The 15200-nt window shown below is 54.4% G+C and overlaps 1 protein-coding gene across 1 annotated transcript in view; it reads right to left on the bottom strand.

Annotated features, from left to right (window-relative positions):
* Window positions 1-15200, bottom strand: part of ARHGEF10L (Rho guanine nucleotide exchange factor (GEF) 10-like) — a gene marked incomplete at both ends in the record, with an annotated part of 83431 nt that overhangs the window by 6883 nt on the left and 61348 nt on the right. The window contains 4 exons of the mRNA XM_008591396.1: window positions 310-464; window positions 819-1042; window positions 2044-2130; window positions 7728-7849. Of these exons, the coding sequence (XP_008589618.1) occupies window positions 310-464; window positions 819-1042; window positions 2044-2130; window positions 7728-7849 (588 nt within the window). The remainder of the gene's footprint in view (window positions 1-309; window positions 465-818; window positions 1043-2043; window positions 2131-7727; window positions 7850-15200) is intronic.

Below are 15200 nucleotides of genomic sequence, written 5' to 3'. Positions count from 1 at the left end.
AGGGCAGGCCTGAACACAAAGCCAGGTGTCCTCGACCTCAGAGTCCCTGCTCTCATCCTCTGGAGTCTCCTGACAATGGGCTTCACTGCCTGCATGGTACTGAGCACCTTATTCCAGTGGGGACTCAAGGGCAGAGAAACACAGGTGGGACCCCGGTGGGGCTCGGGGATCTCCCCTGCAGCATGGAGATACCCTGATTCATTTCTGTGCTGCCTGCCTCCTGCAACCTCTCCTGATAGAGGATCCAGCACCCAATCGGCACCCAGTATTGCCCCACACTCCCCCAACCCTCCTCCCACCTGTCCTCACCACTGGTCCGAGGGTAGGCGGCGAGGGTCCCGTCCTGCAGGCCAGCACACAGATGGAAGGGGCTGTGCCGCAGGCAGAGCACAGGCTGCAGGCCTGGGCTTCTGCAGGTGGCCAGGCACTGGGTGCCGGTGTCCACACTGCCGTAGAGCAGGATGCTGCGGGGAGAGGCCCGAGGACTGACCTTAACTCACTGAGCACCCCTCACCCACCCACTACCCCACACACCCTCCTGGGGACAGCAGGTCCAGGGGCTGCCCCCACTCAGCCAGGCCACCCAGCTGTATGACCAGGCCATCGCTCCACCTTGAGGGAGCTCACTTTTCCATGGATGGCTTTTCAAGGATGGTACCCTCCCTGGCCCCCAACCTGGACGTCTCTGGCCCCCACCTTTGGTGGCATCCGACCAGGGGTGGAGGATGTCGGTGGGCAACTGGCAGGCCAAGATACGCTAGAGGGACAGCCCCCACCCCACACAGACTGTTCTTGCCCCTCCCCCCCAAGCCCCTCACCTGCCATCCTGGAGGCCAAGGCAGATGGTGGGATGCACAGTAGTCGAGGGGTCAGCGGCTGGCCGGCTCCCTTCTCCACTCTCCGCCTCCTCCTCTGGTTCTGGAATGTACTCCATGCAGAGCACGGGGGCCGCCAGCGGGAAGGACTTGACAGTGCGGGGCGAGGGCCGGTTCAGAGAGAAGATTTCCACCTGGCCCCCTGCGCCCTCCTGCCCGCCCCCGACCTGGGAGCAGAGACGCAGAGAAGCTATCAGGCAGGAACAGAGGTAGAGCCCAGCCCCTGCCTTCTGAGGGGCCCCATCCCGGAGAGGAGCAGCCCCTCTCCTGCCTACACGAAGGTCACTTGTCCCCAGCTGACATGGCAAACAAATTAGCCCAAAAGAAATCAGGTAAGAAGCCAAGGTGAACTAGTTACCCAGTCAGCTTTCTAGTTTCTCCTCTTTAGGGTGTACTTAAGCCAATACGTAGTGAAAACCTACTCTGTCCCTTTAAAATGCTCTTCTGTGTCTCCTGCTCTGCTGTCTTCTGTTTTATCCCTGTGTCCAGCACACAGTACACACTCACTACACATTTGTTACAGGGTAGATGGATAGATGCATGGGTGGATGAACAGATACACCACGTGCTAGACAACGGGGAAACGAGGAGCAAATCACTCTCAGAAGGGTCATTTGGGCTGAACTCTGAAGGGTCAGCCAGCGTTTTCCTGTCCAAGTGCCTGGAGACAGGAATAAACAGGGGGAGTCAGAGGATGGCCAGGGAGTGGTGAGGCCGGAACAGTGGGTGTTGCAGGAAGGCCACAACCTGCATCACAAGAGTGGGGGGACACCTCACTGGAACTGAGGGAGGCTTTGCCAGGAAGCCTGGGGGAAAGGTGGGCTGGAATCTCTGCATGACATGGGCCAGCTCCAGCCCTGATTCCCGCCCCTGGGGTGAAGACCCTGCGACCCAGACCCTCTGCACAGCTCCCTGTTCGTTTCCTTCAGGGCACTAGGGCCATTTGCAAGTCATGCTCTCTTACTTGCTCCCGGTTTTCTGTTGCTCTGGGTGGGGTTGCACCTCCCAACTCTGAGCACAGTGCCTGGTACCAGAGAAGACCTTGCTGGATGAAGCCACAGAAATGGGCTCCACAGGCGGGCAGCTTTCTCCAGCACCCCTCCCAGGTGCCACCCTCCCCGCTCCCATCCTGAGGCCAGATCCCTGGCTGGGCATAGAGGTTACTCACCCAGAGGTAGCCCTGTGGAAGGGAGGTGCTGACGGCTGAGAAGCCCAGCAGGGGACAGTTGACAGGACTGTGGACCAGGGCCCCAAGCTGCGGAGACAGAGATGCACATGTGGGGTTCATTGTCAAGGTGCTGAGATGCCAATATTTGGCAGATTCCTGGGCCCCATCCAGCTCCCTGAGGACCCCTGAGGGTGAGGGCCAGGAAAGCCACATGTTTCATGGGGTCTCCAGGTAGCTCCTGCCCCCTTGCATTTGACCGTCATTCTCCCAGAACCTTCTGGCTAGAAGAGGCCTCAGTGATGCTCTGTATCAGCCCAGGGTCTCGAAACTGGGCAGCTCCCAGACAAGGTTCATTGAAACCACCAATGCCCCACCTCCCTTACTTTACAGATGGGGACAGTGAGGGCCACAGAGGGCAGGTGGCTGCCTAGGCCAACGAGGAGGGGAGTGACAGGGCCCAGCCTGCCTGCTCCTGCCCCTGAATCTGTTCCCTAAACCCCACGTTGGGTGGCCTCCCTGAGGACTGTTTCCTGAGCTAGGCCTGGGCAGTCTGTCTCGCCAGGCAGGACAGCGATGCAAGAAAATGGCCTGGCCCTTTCCCAGACCAAAGGGGAAGGAGACAGAGGGGGGACAGCTGGCTGCCCGGAGGTAGGAACACAGCCGGCCACCAGGCCCTGTTCCAGGCAGGTGCTGCCCTCTGCTGGTGCTCCAGGCCCCAGCCAGTCCCAGCCCTGCTGGAACATTCTAACAAGATTTCTAATGGCCATGGCGAGGGGGCCCAGAGATGTCACCTCATCCAACCTCCTCACTTAGCAGTTGGACAACTTGAAGCTTGTGGGGAGGAGATGTAACTGGCTCAAGGTCACACAGCAAATGAGAGGCAGAGTCAGGCCTAGAATTCAGACTTTCAATTCCCAGTCCAGGGCTCTTTCTACTCTGGTTGAATTCTACCCAGCAGCCAGGGTGCCACACCAGAGGCCTTGGTACTCAGGGGTCCCACTTCTACCCAGCTGGGAACTTGGGTCCCCACACCCTGAGCAGGAGGCTTTCCTAAAGCTGGCCTCCTGGACCGTCTGTCTTTTTGCTTCTTGGTGGCCACGTCCAGCCGAGGGTGAGTCACCCTTTCTGCCAGGCACCGGCTCTTCTTCTCTCTCAGAGGAGGGAGGGGCTGTCACAGCCCTGGCTCTGACATTTCCATGGCAACTCCAGTGGCCCCTGATGTCAGCTGAATCAACAAAGCCGGGCCCAAGATGATGGCAAAAACTCAAATGTCTTCTTAACAGGCAAGGCCATGGGCTTGAGAGTCGTGACCGTGCCAGGAAGGCCACTTCCCAGAAATCAAGGCACCCGTGCAGAGCAGCATGAAGCTGGCCTCCAACCCCAGCTTGGTGGCTACCAGCATGCTGGTCCCAAGCAAGTCAGTGCATCATCCATAAAGTGGAGACTCTGGCGTCTTGTCAGGATGGTCATGGGGAGTGGAGAGGGCAGGTGTCGAGCACTTAGCAGGGGCCTGGGTACCCAGCACGAGCAGCAGCTAAAGGATGTCCCAGCTTTTCTCATGCATTCACTAATCACCAAAGTAACACTGCAAGGGAGGGACTGTCACAGTGAGCAACTGCGGCACAGAGGTAGGAGGCAGGGTACCCATCCGGTAGCAGGTCTGGCTAATGGAGGCCAACGAAGGTCAGGACGGAGGCCACTGGGCCTGGGAGCTGAGGCCTGAGCAAGCCCAGCTACAGATCCTCCGCAGGCTACAGCCCTGCAGTCCCCCAGGGTGCTTGAGTTTTAAAGCACCTCAGAGCAGACAGTACCCCTGCCCCTGTCCCCAGGCAGGCAGGCTTTGAGACTGACCCGGCCCACTGTTGGGGATGGGCTCGTGGCAAACCCTCCCCTAGCCTTCCTGCTGCCCTCCAGGGACAGGCCTCCCTCTTAGATGGAGTTGGGGGTCCGAGAAGAATCTTAAAACACCCAAGTGGTCAGGCCTTCAGAAACTCCCCAAAACAGACCCCAGTGGCCTCTCCTTCCTGGGGACCCAAATGTCCTGAGACAGTTGCTTCTAGTTCTTGAACCCTGAGCACACACCACACGATGGCTAAGCATTTGACCTGAACTGCGTCACTTAATCCTCACTGTAATCCGGTCAGAAAGGTGCTGTGGGCCCCCCCAGGTTACACACTGAAGACACAGTTGTGACCCCATGAGCCGAAGTAGCATTCCCGATGTCACACAGCTGGGACATGCAGGGCCGGGATTCGACCCAGGGACCAGCGCCACCCTGTGGATGCTGTTTCATGCTCCCGACCACTGCCCTGTAAGTCAGGAGGTGTGGTGGGGCCCGCGTGGGCACGGGCCATTGTCAGCACTGACAAGAATCCTGCTCCTGCCCCAGCACCCTTGTTCCCTTGAGGGACAGAAACCAACACACCCTCAGCCAGCTGGTGTAAGAGCGCTGATTCTGTCTACACAGGAAATGGGCTGGGTCCAGCAACTCCCTCAGCCGAGCCCAAGACTTCCCTTGAGAAACCGGTTTGGTGGCTGGCTCTCATTAGGCCAACTGCAGAGCCCGAGGCATCACTCCAGGGACCACCTGGGAAGCCATGGTGGCTGGGTTAACCCAGCAGCAGGCCACACACTCACACCTGTTCCCACGGTAATTGGACAAGGCCCTGGCACTCTGAGGCCCTAACTCAGGGCTGCCATTACAGAGCTGATGGGGCACATCTGTCTGGTCTGGGTGGAAGCGGGTGCAGCAGAGCAGGACGGCACTCAGAGCTCAGTAAATGGGCTGCACAGGCTCGGGTGTGTCCCCCGGGAGCTCCGCAGGCCCATTACCTGCAGAGATTCACTCATGGTTCCCTCAGCTAGCACGGGGGGGACCACAAGCAGGGGCTGGTGGGGGCTGAAGATGCTTCCAGCCTACATGTTCCTGGGCCCTGAGGGCTCCAAATGAGGAGATTCATACACCCTCATCCCCAAGTTTGAGAGGGCAGGTGGCTCCCCTTGTGGGTGGGGGTTTCCTTCCAGAAGGGCCTGGACGCAGCGCCTGTCTGTGACTCTACCACCCAGGTCTCACCCGTCAGGGTTCAGTCCTCAACCTGTATTCCCAGGAAACCCCAGGCCCTGGGGACACAGGAGAATCCACTTCCCTAGGGAAGTCACCCAGGGTCAGCCTTCTCCCCAGGTACACTAAGGCCAGGGGAGTGTAGGCAGAGTGGGCCCTAACACTCTGGCTTGCACCCCAGGACTCTGGCCTACACCCCAGGGCACCAAGGCCCACGGGTCACTCCCCATTTTGTGTGTCACATCTCCCACCAGTTCAGCCGGTCCTACCCCAACACACATCCCCAGTGTGCCCCCATCTCCCCTGCCCACTGCCCTCACCAGGGCCTGGACTAGGGGACAGGACCAGGCGCTCACCTTGGGTGTGAAATTTAAGGGAGTGCCAAAAAACTCGGCCACCAAGAAAAATGTTTTAAGGTAATTTTTAAAATCAAAATTATTGCAAAAAAAAAATCCATGACGAACAATTATTAAAAGTTTAAAAATAAAGACAGGACCCAACTCTGCACTTGCAGAACCCTGGCTCACTGACCACACCCTAATCCCGGCCCTTTATTTAGCCAAAAAAAAAAAGTTACAGCCAAACCACAGCCTGTACTTGCCTATTCGGATTTTTGGGGATTTTTGGTGTTGTTGTTGTTTTAAATATTGCACTAAAACATTATGTATCTTGATTATTGAGATTTTAGGCACCTGCTTAAATTTTGCACCGAGGTGAGGATCTCACTCGCCTTTCCCAGTCCCAGCCCTGGCCTCCACCCATGCCGAGTCCTGCCCTGTCTCAGCAGGACCCCTGCACTAAGCTTGGCACTGGACCCTCGGTACCCATTCTCGCCCATTTCTTGTCCATGGTTTATCTTCACAGAATAGCCAGAATGACCCAAAGGATCCAAAGTATAAATCAGATCATGCAGATCCCCAGCTCGGAACTACCTGTGGCTTTTCACTGCTCTGAGAATGAAATCCAAACCGACCCAGCCTGTGAGGCCGGCATGATCAGCTCGCCCTCTCTCCTCCGCCTCACCAAGTGGCAGCCCCGCCAGCTTCCCAACTTGCTATCTCAGCCTCTGGGTTGGTTTGTCAACTTGGAATATTCTTCCCCCGGGCCCTCTCGGGGCTGAGTCCTTCTCACCATTCGGGTCTTGGTTTAACTGCCACCTCCTCCAAGAGGCCCCATCTGAACCCCTCTGTGGCCCCATCTCTGTATCTACTTATCACTGATTGACTTTCTTTGTAACACACATCACCCTTCTCTTTCCTTCTGCGGGCTGCGTGATCGCCTGTCTCTCTCCACTCGGTTGACAGCTAGATGAGGGTTGGGACCTTGTACAAGCGTACTTCAAAAAGTTCATGGAAGGGCCAGCCCCTGGCTCACTCGGGAGAGTGCGGTGCTGATAACACCAAGGCCACGGGTTCGGATCCCATATAGGGATGGCCGGTTCACTCACTTGGAGAGTGTGGTGCTGACAACACCAAGTCAAGGGTTAAGATCCCCTTACCGGTCATCTTTAAAAACAAAAAAGTTCATGGAAGGGCCAGCCCCTGGCTCACTCGGGAGAGTGCGGTGCTGATAACACCAAGGCCACGGGTTCGGATCCCATATAGGGATGGCCGGTTCACTCACTTGGAGAGTGTGGTGCTGACAACACCAAGTCAAGGGTTAAGATCCCCTTACCGGTCATCTTTAAAAACAAAAAAGTTCATGGAAAGATTCACATTATCTTTTAATTCTATTTTTCCACTAACTTTTTGAAGTGCCCTCATATGTCTTAGTCACCGCTATCTTCCCAGCGTCTAGCACACAGTAGGTGTTCCACAATTACATGCAGGACGGACAAATGAATAAACGAATGAGTAAATGAACGTACACCTCTAGGGTATGTTCTTTCAGCTGGTTAGAGCCCCAGTCTCCAGCCCAGTCATTATGTCTCTAAGGACTTATTTATCTGGGCCTGGGTCCCACGCTGAGATGACTTCATCTCATTGGCAGAGGATGGACAGTAGTTGCTCCAGATGGAAAGGTGCGCACAGCCAGGCCACAGGGGCAGATGAGCAGTGCAGGCCGAGCACCCTAGCAGTTAGAACCACGGGTGGTGTGACCAGCCAAAGCAAGGTTCAAGTTCCTGGATCCTTCCCTCACTTAGCTGTGTCATTTTTGAAAAATCACATCACCTGTGAGAAATATCTACTCATAGGGTTCTTATAGATATTAAAACAAAAGAATGAAACAAAGCACTGGAGAGCACAGCAGGTACCTCACAAACCGGATGCCTGATGGCAGTGGAGCATCCCATAGCAAGAGTGGTCCCCACACCAAAGCTGGCCCCACCTGGCGGCATCACAAATGCGTCCAACCTACAGCATCTGGCACAGCCACTTCAGCGTATTCTGGAGTCACACCATCAACTGATGGATTGATCGTGGCTATTTGTTATCTCAAAATATCCCATATTTTTGGTGGGAAAGCTGAATCCTGGACCAACTCCATCAGTAGGAATTTAGAAGCTGGAACTGGAACCTGAGCCTTTCCTGCTGTGGACACTACCTGGAAACTCCCGTTCTCCCAGGCCAGGGGGGTCACAGCCCACCGTCATGGTCAGCTCAGCAAGCTCCACTCCACTCACCTGCAGGCTGAGGGCCCGGGAGGAGAAGGCAGGGATGCAGCAGGCAAGGATCGGGCACCAGAATGGGGCTTTGCTCTTCTTGTCCTCATCCAGACACAGCCAGCCCGGCTGGTTCTCCTCCCCTACAGCAAGAGGAAGGAGGTGGGGAAAGCTGATCAGAGTCTGAGGGTCAACCGGGCAGTGAGTCACCCTTCGAGCCCAGGGGAGCTATCACAGGTCCCAGAAGCCCAGCCAACATGCTGACCTGGCCTGTCCCAGCCAGTTGCTCCCCCACCCCGACTCCTGCTCATCTGAGATGACATTCAGCATCGCTCCACAAACATGGCCATGGTCCCAGGCAGGGGATAAGCAAACCTAAGGTTTGAGGCCCAGCATGACCACCCTACTGCTGAGCAACCTTGTGCAAATCACCCCAACTCTGAGCCTCAATTTCTGCACCTATAAATAAAATAAGGATGATAAAAATACCTTCATCCTGTGGTGGTTGTGAGGATCACATTAGATAATAGATATGAAAGGGTTTCAAAAAACACTAAAATGCTGACCAGAGTCCAGATCCCTGTTGCACTGAATTCACATTCTAGAGCAGGAGGCAGACCATAAACAAGCAAACAGACAGGACAATGCAGCGTGGTGCTTTCACACCTGACTGATGATGATGATGATGGGGAGGAGGAGGAATCCTTTCCTTTGAGGTTACCCTGAAACTTAGGAAGTCACCTGCCTCCAGGTCCCCCAGCCCAGCTGTGCATCAAAGCTGCCAGGGACCTGTGACAAGTACAGATGCCCACGCCTGATCCCAGACCCAGGACTCACATTTGGAGACCATGGTACTAAGGAACATCTGCTAAACCACTCCCTCTACAGCAGCTCCTTCACACGGGTCAGGGCTCTGCTCACACGTTGCCTCCTCCAAGAAGTCCTCCCTGACCACTCTGGCTACAGTGATCCCCTTCTCTTAATCACTCTAAAGCTCCTGTCTTATTTTCTTCATTGCCTTCATGACAATCTAAAATCATTTTGCCTATGTATTTATTTATGATCTGTCTCCATATGTCTCTAGAATGTAAGTTGAAGGCAGCAAGGATCTGGGCTGTCTCATTCACCACTGTCCCCCTGACACCCAGAACACTGCCTAGCACGTAGTAAGTGCTCCGTAAACATGAATTGAAAGAATGGATGAAAGGCAGGAGTGAACTAATGACCATCTGTCTCAAAGAATTCTCCCTGCTAAGGAACCCTTCCTTCGTTACACACTCACCATAGGAGGACTGCCTTCCAGGCATCCTGACAGCAGGGACAGGGCTTGACTAAGACACCACCTACTATGTGCCAATGGGTCAGGTACAAGGCTGAGTGTTACAGATCTATTCTTTGGCTTAGTCTTCACAACAACCCAGCATGGTCAGAATAATTATTTTCACTTTAGACATGATGAGATTAACACTCAGGGATTAAGCGACATGACTAAATCACAGCCATACCTGCGTGACAGAGTCTAGATGTGACCTAGGTCTCTCTGACTCCCAAGACCAGGTTCTTTGCACTAAAACAAGCAGCCTTCAGCAACTGGGGCCCACCAATGCCACTGTCACAAAAGCTCATGAGCATGGTGATGCCGGACAATGAGGAGGTAGCTCTGCCCCCAGAAAACCAGGGCCACTGCACGGGTGCCCCGAGAGAGAGAGGCCACTTAACACAAGGACGCCTGGAGCTCTGGAGTTAACAGGAGAGGTGATTGATTCAACCTTCCCCTGCAGCTCCTCAGGGGCAAAGATGACGCAGGGACCAGGCCTACCCTGCCCTTACCTGAGGAAGGATCGACTCGGCCCAAGAGCACCCAGCAGCCACGCAGGGCCTCCTGCCCAGTCTTGCCCCCATAGTCCTCTGCTCAGCAGCCACAGCCATCTTGCTAAAACTTATACCATACCGGGCCATTCCCCTGCTTGAAAACGTCAACCAAGTCCCAATCCACTTGGAATAAGATCCAGCTCTTCTGGAAGAGCTGGAAGGACCCTCCTTCCTCCCCAGCTTTGTCCCTTGATCAACAGCTTCCACAGTGCTAGACTTCAGGAACTTAAACAGGACGAGCCCCACATGTTCCCTCTGCCTGGAACGCTGTCCCTCGGCTCTCTCCAGGGCTGGCTCCTCTCCCTTCCCAGGTGCAGGTTGCATGTCCCCTTCTCGGAAAGGCCCTAACTGACCCTCTCTCCACCCCACTCAACTCCACCGCTTGCTGTCTCAGCCCCTGTCAGGGTGCGTCGCAGCCTTTACCACTATTGCCAGCCCTTCTCTCGTCTGTCTCTTTTCTCCTGTGTGCGTGTGCGTGTGCGTGTGTGCAAGCACAGGCTCCCCCACTATGCCAGTGTTCTGTAAAGGCCAAAACTTTCCACCCTATTTCCTTCTACATCACACCTGCCCACTCGCATAGCACCGGCCACGCCACAGACCATCGATGCGTTCTGGGGGCATAAACAAAGCCTCTTCTCTCAGAGCCTCATTTTCCAGGTTTTCCACTGTACCCATGACATTAACGACAATCTGACTTGCTTTCATCAAAGAGACGCTGCCAGGTCCCACCAAGAAGGGCTGGACACGTGTGAGGAACCACCACCAGCACAGCATCCGCACCAGGCACGTAGCAAGCACCTGAGAAATGCCATTGCTGCCAGAGAGAGGTGGCATCTGAGTGTCTGTCACAGAGTGGAGCTGGGATGAGGTGGCAGGTGTGCATGCTCTGAGAAGTTACAGACATCCACAAATGTCAGATACGATTATGAGAAGGCTCCAGCTCTTGTCGGTCTCACGCCCTGGTGCAGAGTCACTGAGCCTTGAACTCATTCCCTACAGGGGCCCAGAGGTGTCCTCCACGTCAGGCCCTCCACGTCACTGGACCCTGGAAACAGAGTCACATAAATCCTGGACCCTGCCACTCAGGCAGAAAAGTCGATGTGGGAGAGACCATCAGGGAAAGGACAGCTACAGCACAGAACAGGCATCCACGCAGCAGACGACTGTCTGTGCACCGCACTTCACAGTTTACTTTCACAGTCTCAGCTCATCCTCACGGCCACTACGGGATGTAGGTATTTCCATCCCCATGCCACACTGGGGAAGCAGACGCTGGAGGAGTCAAAGCAGGGGCCAAGCGCCAAGGAACTAACCCGCAGGGGCACTTTGCATGGTGCTGGCGACACAGCAGGGACGCAGCACGAATACAGAGGTGCCTGTCCCCAGGGCAGCCCTACTCTCCTGGGCAGGGTGCTCCCGTCACAGCCTGCTGTGTTGTCTGTTGGATAAGCCCCTGGACAGCAAACAGCGATGGCATGACTTGAGAGTTTGTCCCAGCTCTCAAGGAACTTACAATCAAGCAGACCCTGGTCTCTATCAGACAAGAGCCCCGCGGAGCTCTCAGCCCCCAGTTCCTCACCCCAGCGTCTCCTGAAGCTGAAATGGCAAATATACCCCCCACCACCGCCCGCATCCCTGAGTCGCCCTGAGCTCATCTCCTGTCTTTCCTCCCCGCACACCCACAGCCCATCAGGTCCTGGCAATTTATTAGTATATATTTTTTTAATGATCTGACCTTCTCCTTCCAGATGGTGCCTTCCCCGCCTGCGACTGGGAACGCTAAAAGAAAATGGAGTTTCTGCTCCCCATCTGCCACTGCCATTGTTCCCGTCACAAAACCAGAGCGGCTGAGACCAAATGAGAAGGCTGCTGCCGCTGAAAATTGAAAGCCCGCTTGGGATAAGTGACATTAAGAACTGGCACCAACGGCAAAGCCGTGATTTCCAACTGGCGTTAAGTGGGGGTTTATTTAGCACTGGACCATGCTTGCCAGCATCCACTGAACACAAGGGCACCCCATGGGGCACAGGGAGCAGCTACAGGGTGGGACAGCCACCCTCCAGCCCTCAGAACAATCCCCGCCAATTTGCTAGAAGGGCCCCAAGCAAATCCCACCTTAGCCTCCAACTTGCTGTGTGACGCTGAGCTGGGTACTTAACCTCTCTGAGTATGTTGCCTCGTCTAGAAAATGGGACAAATAATTTCAACCATATGGAACATGCTGTGAACACTGGAAAGAATATAATGCCTGGTGTATACCAGGAAACCAAGAAAAAGTACCTATTTTGGTTATCGTCCTTGCTGTTAATAGTAGGCCCACTACTATTCCTGAGGGCGGCTGGAACCACCTCTGGCCATGCCCTGCCTCTCTGGCCCGACGCTCTGAGCTCAGTCCCAGTGTCAAGCCTCTCCTGTCTCTGCTGCCCCAGTGGACAGCCCAGACTGCTCTTCTTGAACTTCCCAAATCCGAGGCTGCCTTCGAGGCCCTGCTCACACCTCCCCAGCACCATGAAGATGCCACTGGCCATGGCCACAGGCGGCAGGTTGGGAGCAACCTCAGCAACCATCTTACCCAGCTACTCGTCCTCTGGTGTCCAGGGAAGTCAGGAGAACGGCCACAGTCTCCCAGCTCCAGCACAGTCTCTCCAAGGCCAATGCCATTGGCCCCACTCCTAGAGAGCACACCCACCCCTTCCAGCTGCATGGCTTGGGCAGATCCCAGCAGCAACCTCCAGGATGGTTATAAGGGTTAGAGGGGAGGAGGTTTAGAAAGGGCTTGGCATGCTGCCTGGGCCATGCTCAGGACCCAGTAGCTAGAATCATCATTGGGTAGATATTGGCAAGAAAACCAAATCAAATTAGGGGCAGCAAGGAGGGCCCACCAGGCCCTGCATTCAGGCTCACTGCCTTGTCCTGAAAGTGAGGGATTAGCCCGTGGCCTGCCAGGCCCAGGTCTTCTCAGCAGGTGGGAACAAGGAAAGGCGTGGGAGGGATGGGGGGCAAGGCTCCAAGGGCCTGTGGGGTGTAAGGTCTGAGGATGCAGAGCTTTGAGACCTGGGGTGTGGGTAAAGGAAGAGAGCTCCTGGCCTCACCTCTTCCTCCTCCAGGGCCTTCCATCTGCAACCCCTTTCTGGCGCCTTTAGGAACAGGAGACTAATTGGTATCGAGAGAGAGGAGGGTACCCTGGTCCCACTCAGCACTAAATTGTGTGTGATGTCAGGCCACTCGTTCCCCATCTGAGACATGCAACTGCTCTCGTCCTGGAGCTGCTCTCACAGCTCTCATATGCCAGGCGCTGGCTGTCCTGGCACCTTCCGGTACCATCTCCCCTCCTCGTCACAAGAGCCCTGTGCAGGAGGCACTGGAGTTTTCCCCAATTTCTGATGGAAAATCCAGGACATCTAGAGGTTAAATAGTCTGCTAAAATAGTCTGCTGAGCTGGTAAGCGGCAGAGCTGGGAACTGAACCAGGCAGTCTGCCTCCATTTCACCCGATGCTCAGGACTGCCCCTTGCCACCTCTCAAGCCTTCCTGTGCACCTAGGATCCCAAATGCAACAGGGAAAGGGCCCTTGGAGATCTAGTTCAAGTTACGGATGGGAAAACTGGGGCTCAGGAAGGAGATCTGCCTTTCCTAGGAACACACAGCATGGTGGTGGCCATGCTGGGGTTTCAACTAGGTCCCCAGGGTCCCCATGGCTCCCTGCCCTCCCCAGGGACAGAACTGACAACCCCCTCCCAGATCCCAGGCTGTCCCACCCATCACTCTCCATTCTGTCTTCAGCGGATTATGATCCCAGCACACTGTAGTCACGGAGGGAGGAAGACACCAAAAAAAAAAAAAAAAAAAAAAATCCAAGAAATAACATCCTTTGTGAATAAATGTTTTTAACATATTCTATTTCAAACTGGCTCATATTATTCCATCTCCCCCCCACCCCCACCAGGCACTGCAGATAAAAAAAAACAAACTGGCAAAATAAAAGAAACAAATTATTCAAGCCCCAGGGGAACCCAGGCATTCAAATAAGATTTCAAATGACTCTCCTCCCATTGAAACTTTTGCTGCAGTGAAACCGCACAGAGATAAGGCAGCCGGGCTGTCTTCACAGGCAGCCCAGAGTGGGGCCTGCCCACATCATAGGCCCTTCTCCCTCCAGCGCCAAGCCCCACTCGGCAAAGCATCTGGGCCCAAAGAGAAGGTTTATCTGCCTTCAAAGAGGTACAAACAGGGCTTGGCACTTGCCCAAGACCGAAACAGTGCAGCAGGGGGAGGGGAGCGTGCGGCCCGGGGCCCTGCAAGAAAGCTGCCTTAGCTTTCAGAGGGCCAGAATTCCCAGTCTTCTGCCAGAGATGGGGCAGCTTCTGCTTAAAATCCTTTCTCCACCCACTAAAGGCCTCTTGGCCACCTGGAAACACTGCAGAGGACCAAGCAATATCAGCACCAGATCCAAGAAGGAAACTGGGTGTCCCCGGCTCCTCCCAAGCCCCAATCTCCTCCCTATTCCCTCTCCCAACCCCACACCTGCCCCTGCAATGCCCTTTCTGCACAACGGCCAGAATAACCCACTTAAATGGAAATCAGGTCATGACATAGTCCTACTGTCAATGCTACACGGACTAGCTTCCCATCACGCCCAGAACAAATACAATATGCCCCACCCTGGCTTTCCAGAAAATCTCCACCCCCAACCCATCCACCCATCCACTTCTCTCCCCTCCATTTACCAGCCCTGGCCACTCTGGTCTTCCTTTTGTCCTCACCTCAGGACCTTTGCACTTGCAGTTCCCATGCCTGGATCACTTTGCCTGGATCTTTGTGTGGCTTCTGATGCCACCTCCTCAGAGGCCCTCCTGGCAGCAGCCCTAACCCCCACGTGCACATCGCCAGTTCTATCCCCTTCACAGCACAACCCCTCCCCATTTAATGTATACCTACCCCCCATAAATTTAAGTTCCTGGAGAGCAGGAATCTTTCTGTGCTTGTCATTGCTCTTTCCCCCATGCCTAAAATTACTGCAGAGATGCAACAAATAGTCTTTTTTAATTAATGAAAACCAGGGACAAAGATCTGGACTTCTTTCCAGAAATGTTTAAAAAAACCATTGGAAATATATGCTTATCTATTTAAAAATCATGCCAGAAACAAAAACATAAATAAAACAAAAAAATGTCCCTGCTATTGGCTGGAGTCAGCAAACAGGAATTCTAGTACATCATAGGGAATAATAGCTCTGACTGGTGAGGACATAGGCCTTTCATCAATTCAAAAAATGGACAAATAAAGTAATTATAATGCAGTGCATATGGTTTGGCAGTCAGTATCTCACCACCTTCAGGAAGCACAACGGACAGGGACTGAGACTGGGTTTTGGAGGCAAACTGCCCGGGGTCCGAATCCTGGCTCTGCCCCTTCCTGCTGTGTGACCTCAGGAAAGTCGCTGCACCTCTCTGGGCCTCAGAATCCTCAATAGTAAAAAGGGGTTCACAACAGACCTACCTCTCAGGGTCACTGCAAACGTGAAATGAAAAAGACGTAAGTCAAATGCTTAGGAAAGCACTTATCACACGGGAAGTTCTCTGTAAATCTTTTTTTTTTTTTTTTTTTTTTTTTTTTTTTTTTC

This window comes from Galeopterus variegatus, unplaced genomic scaffold, assembly GCF_000696425.1.
Source record: "Galeopterus variegatus unplaced genomic scaffold, G_variegatus-3.0.2 Scaffold6896, whole genome shotgun sequence".
NCBI classification, from domain to species: domain Eukaryota; kingdom Metazoa; phylum Chordata; class Mammalia; order Dermoptera; family Cynocephalidae; genus Galeopterus; species Galeopterus variegatus.
Note: the sequence above shows the minus strand (reverse complement) of the source record. Positions and strands in the feature narration are given on the sequence as shown.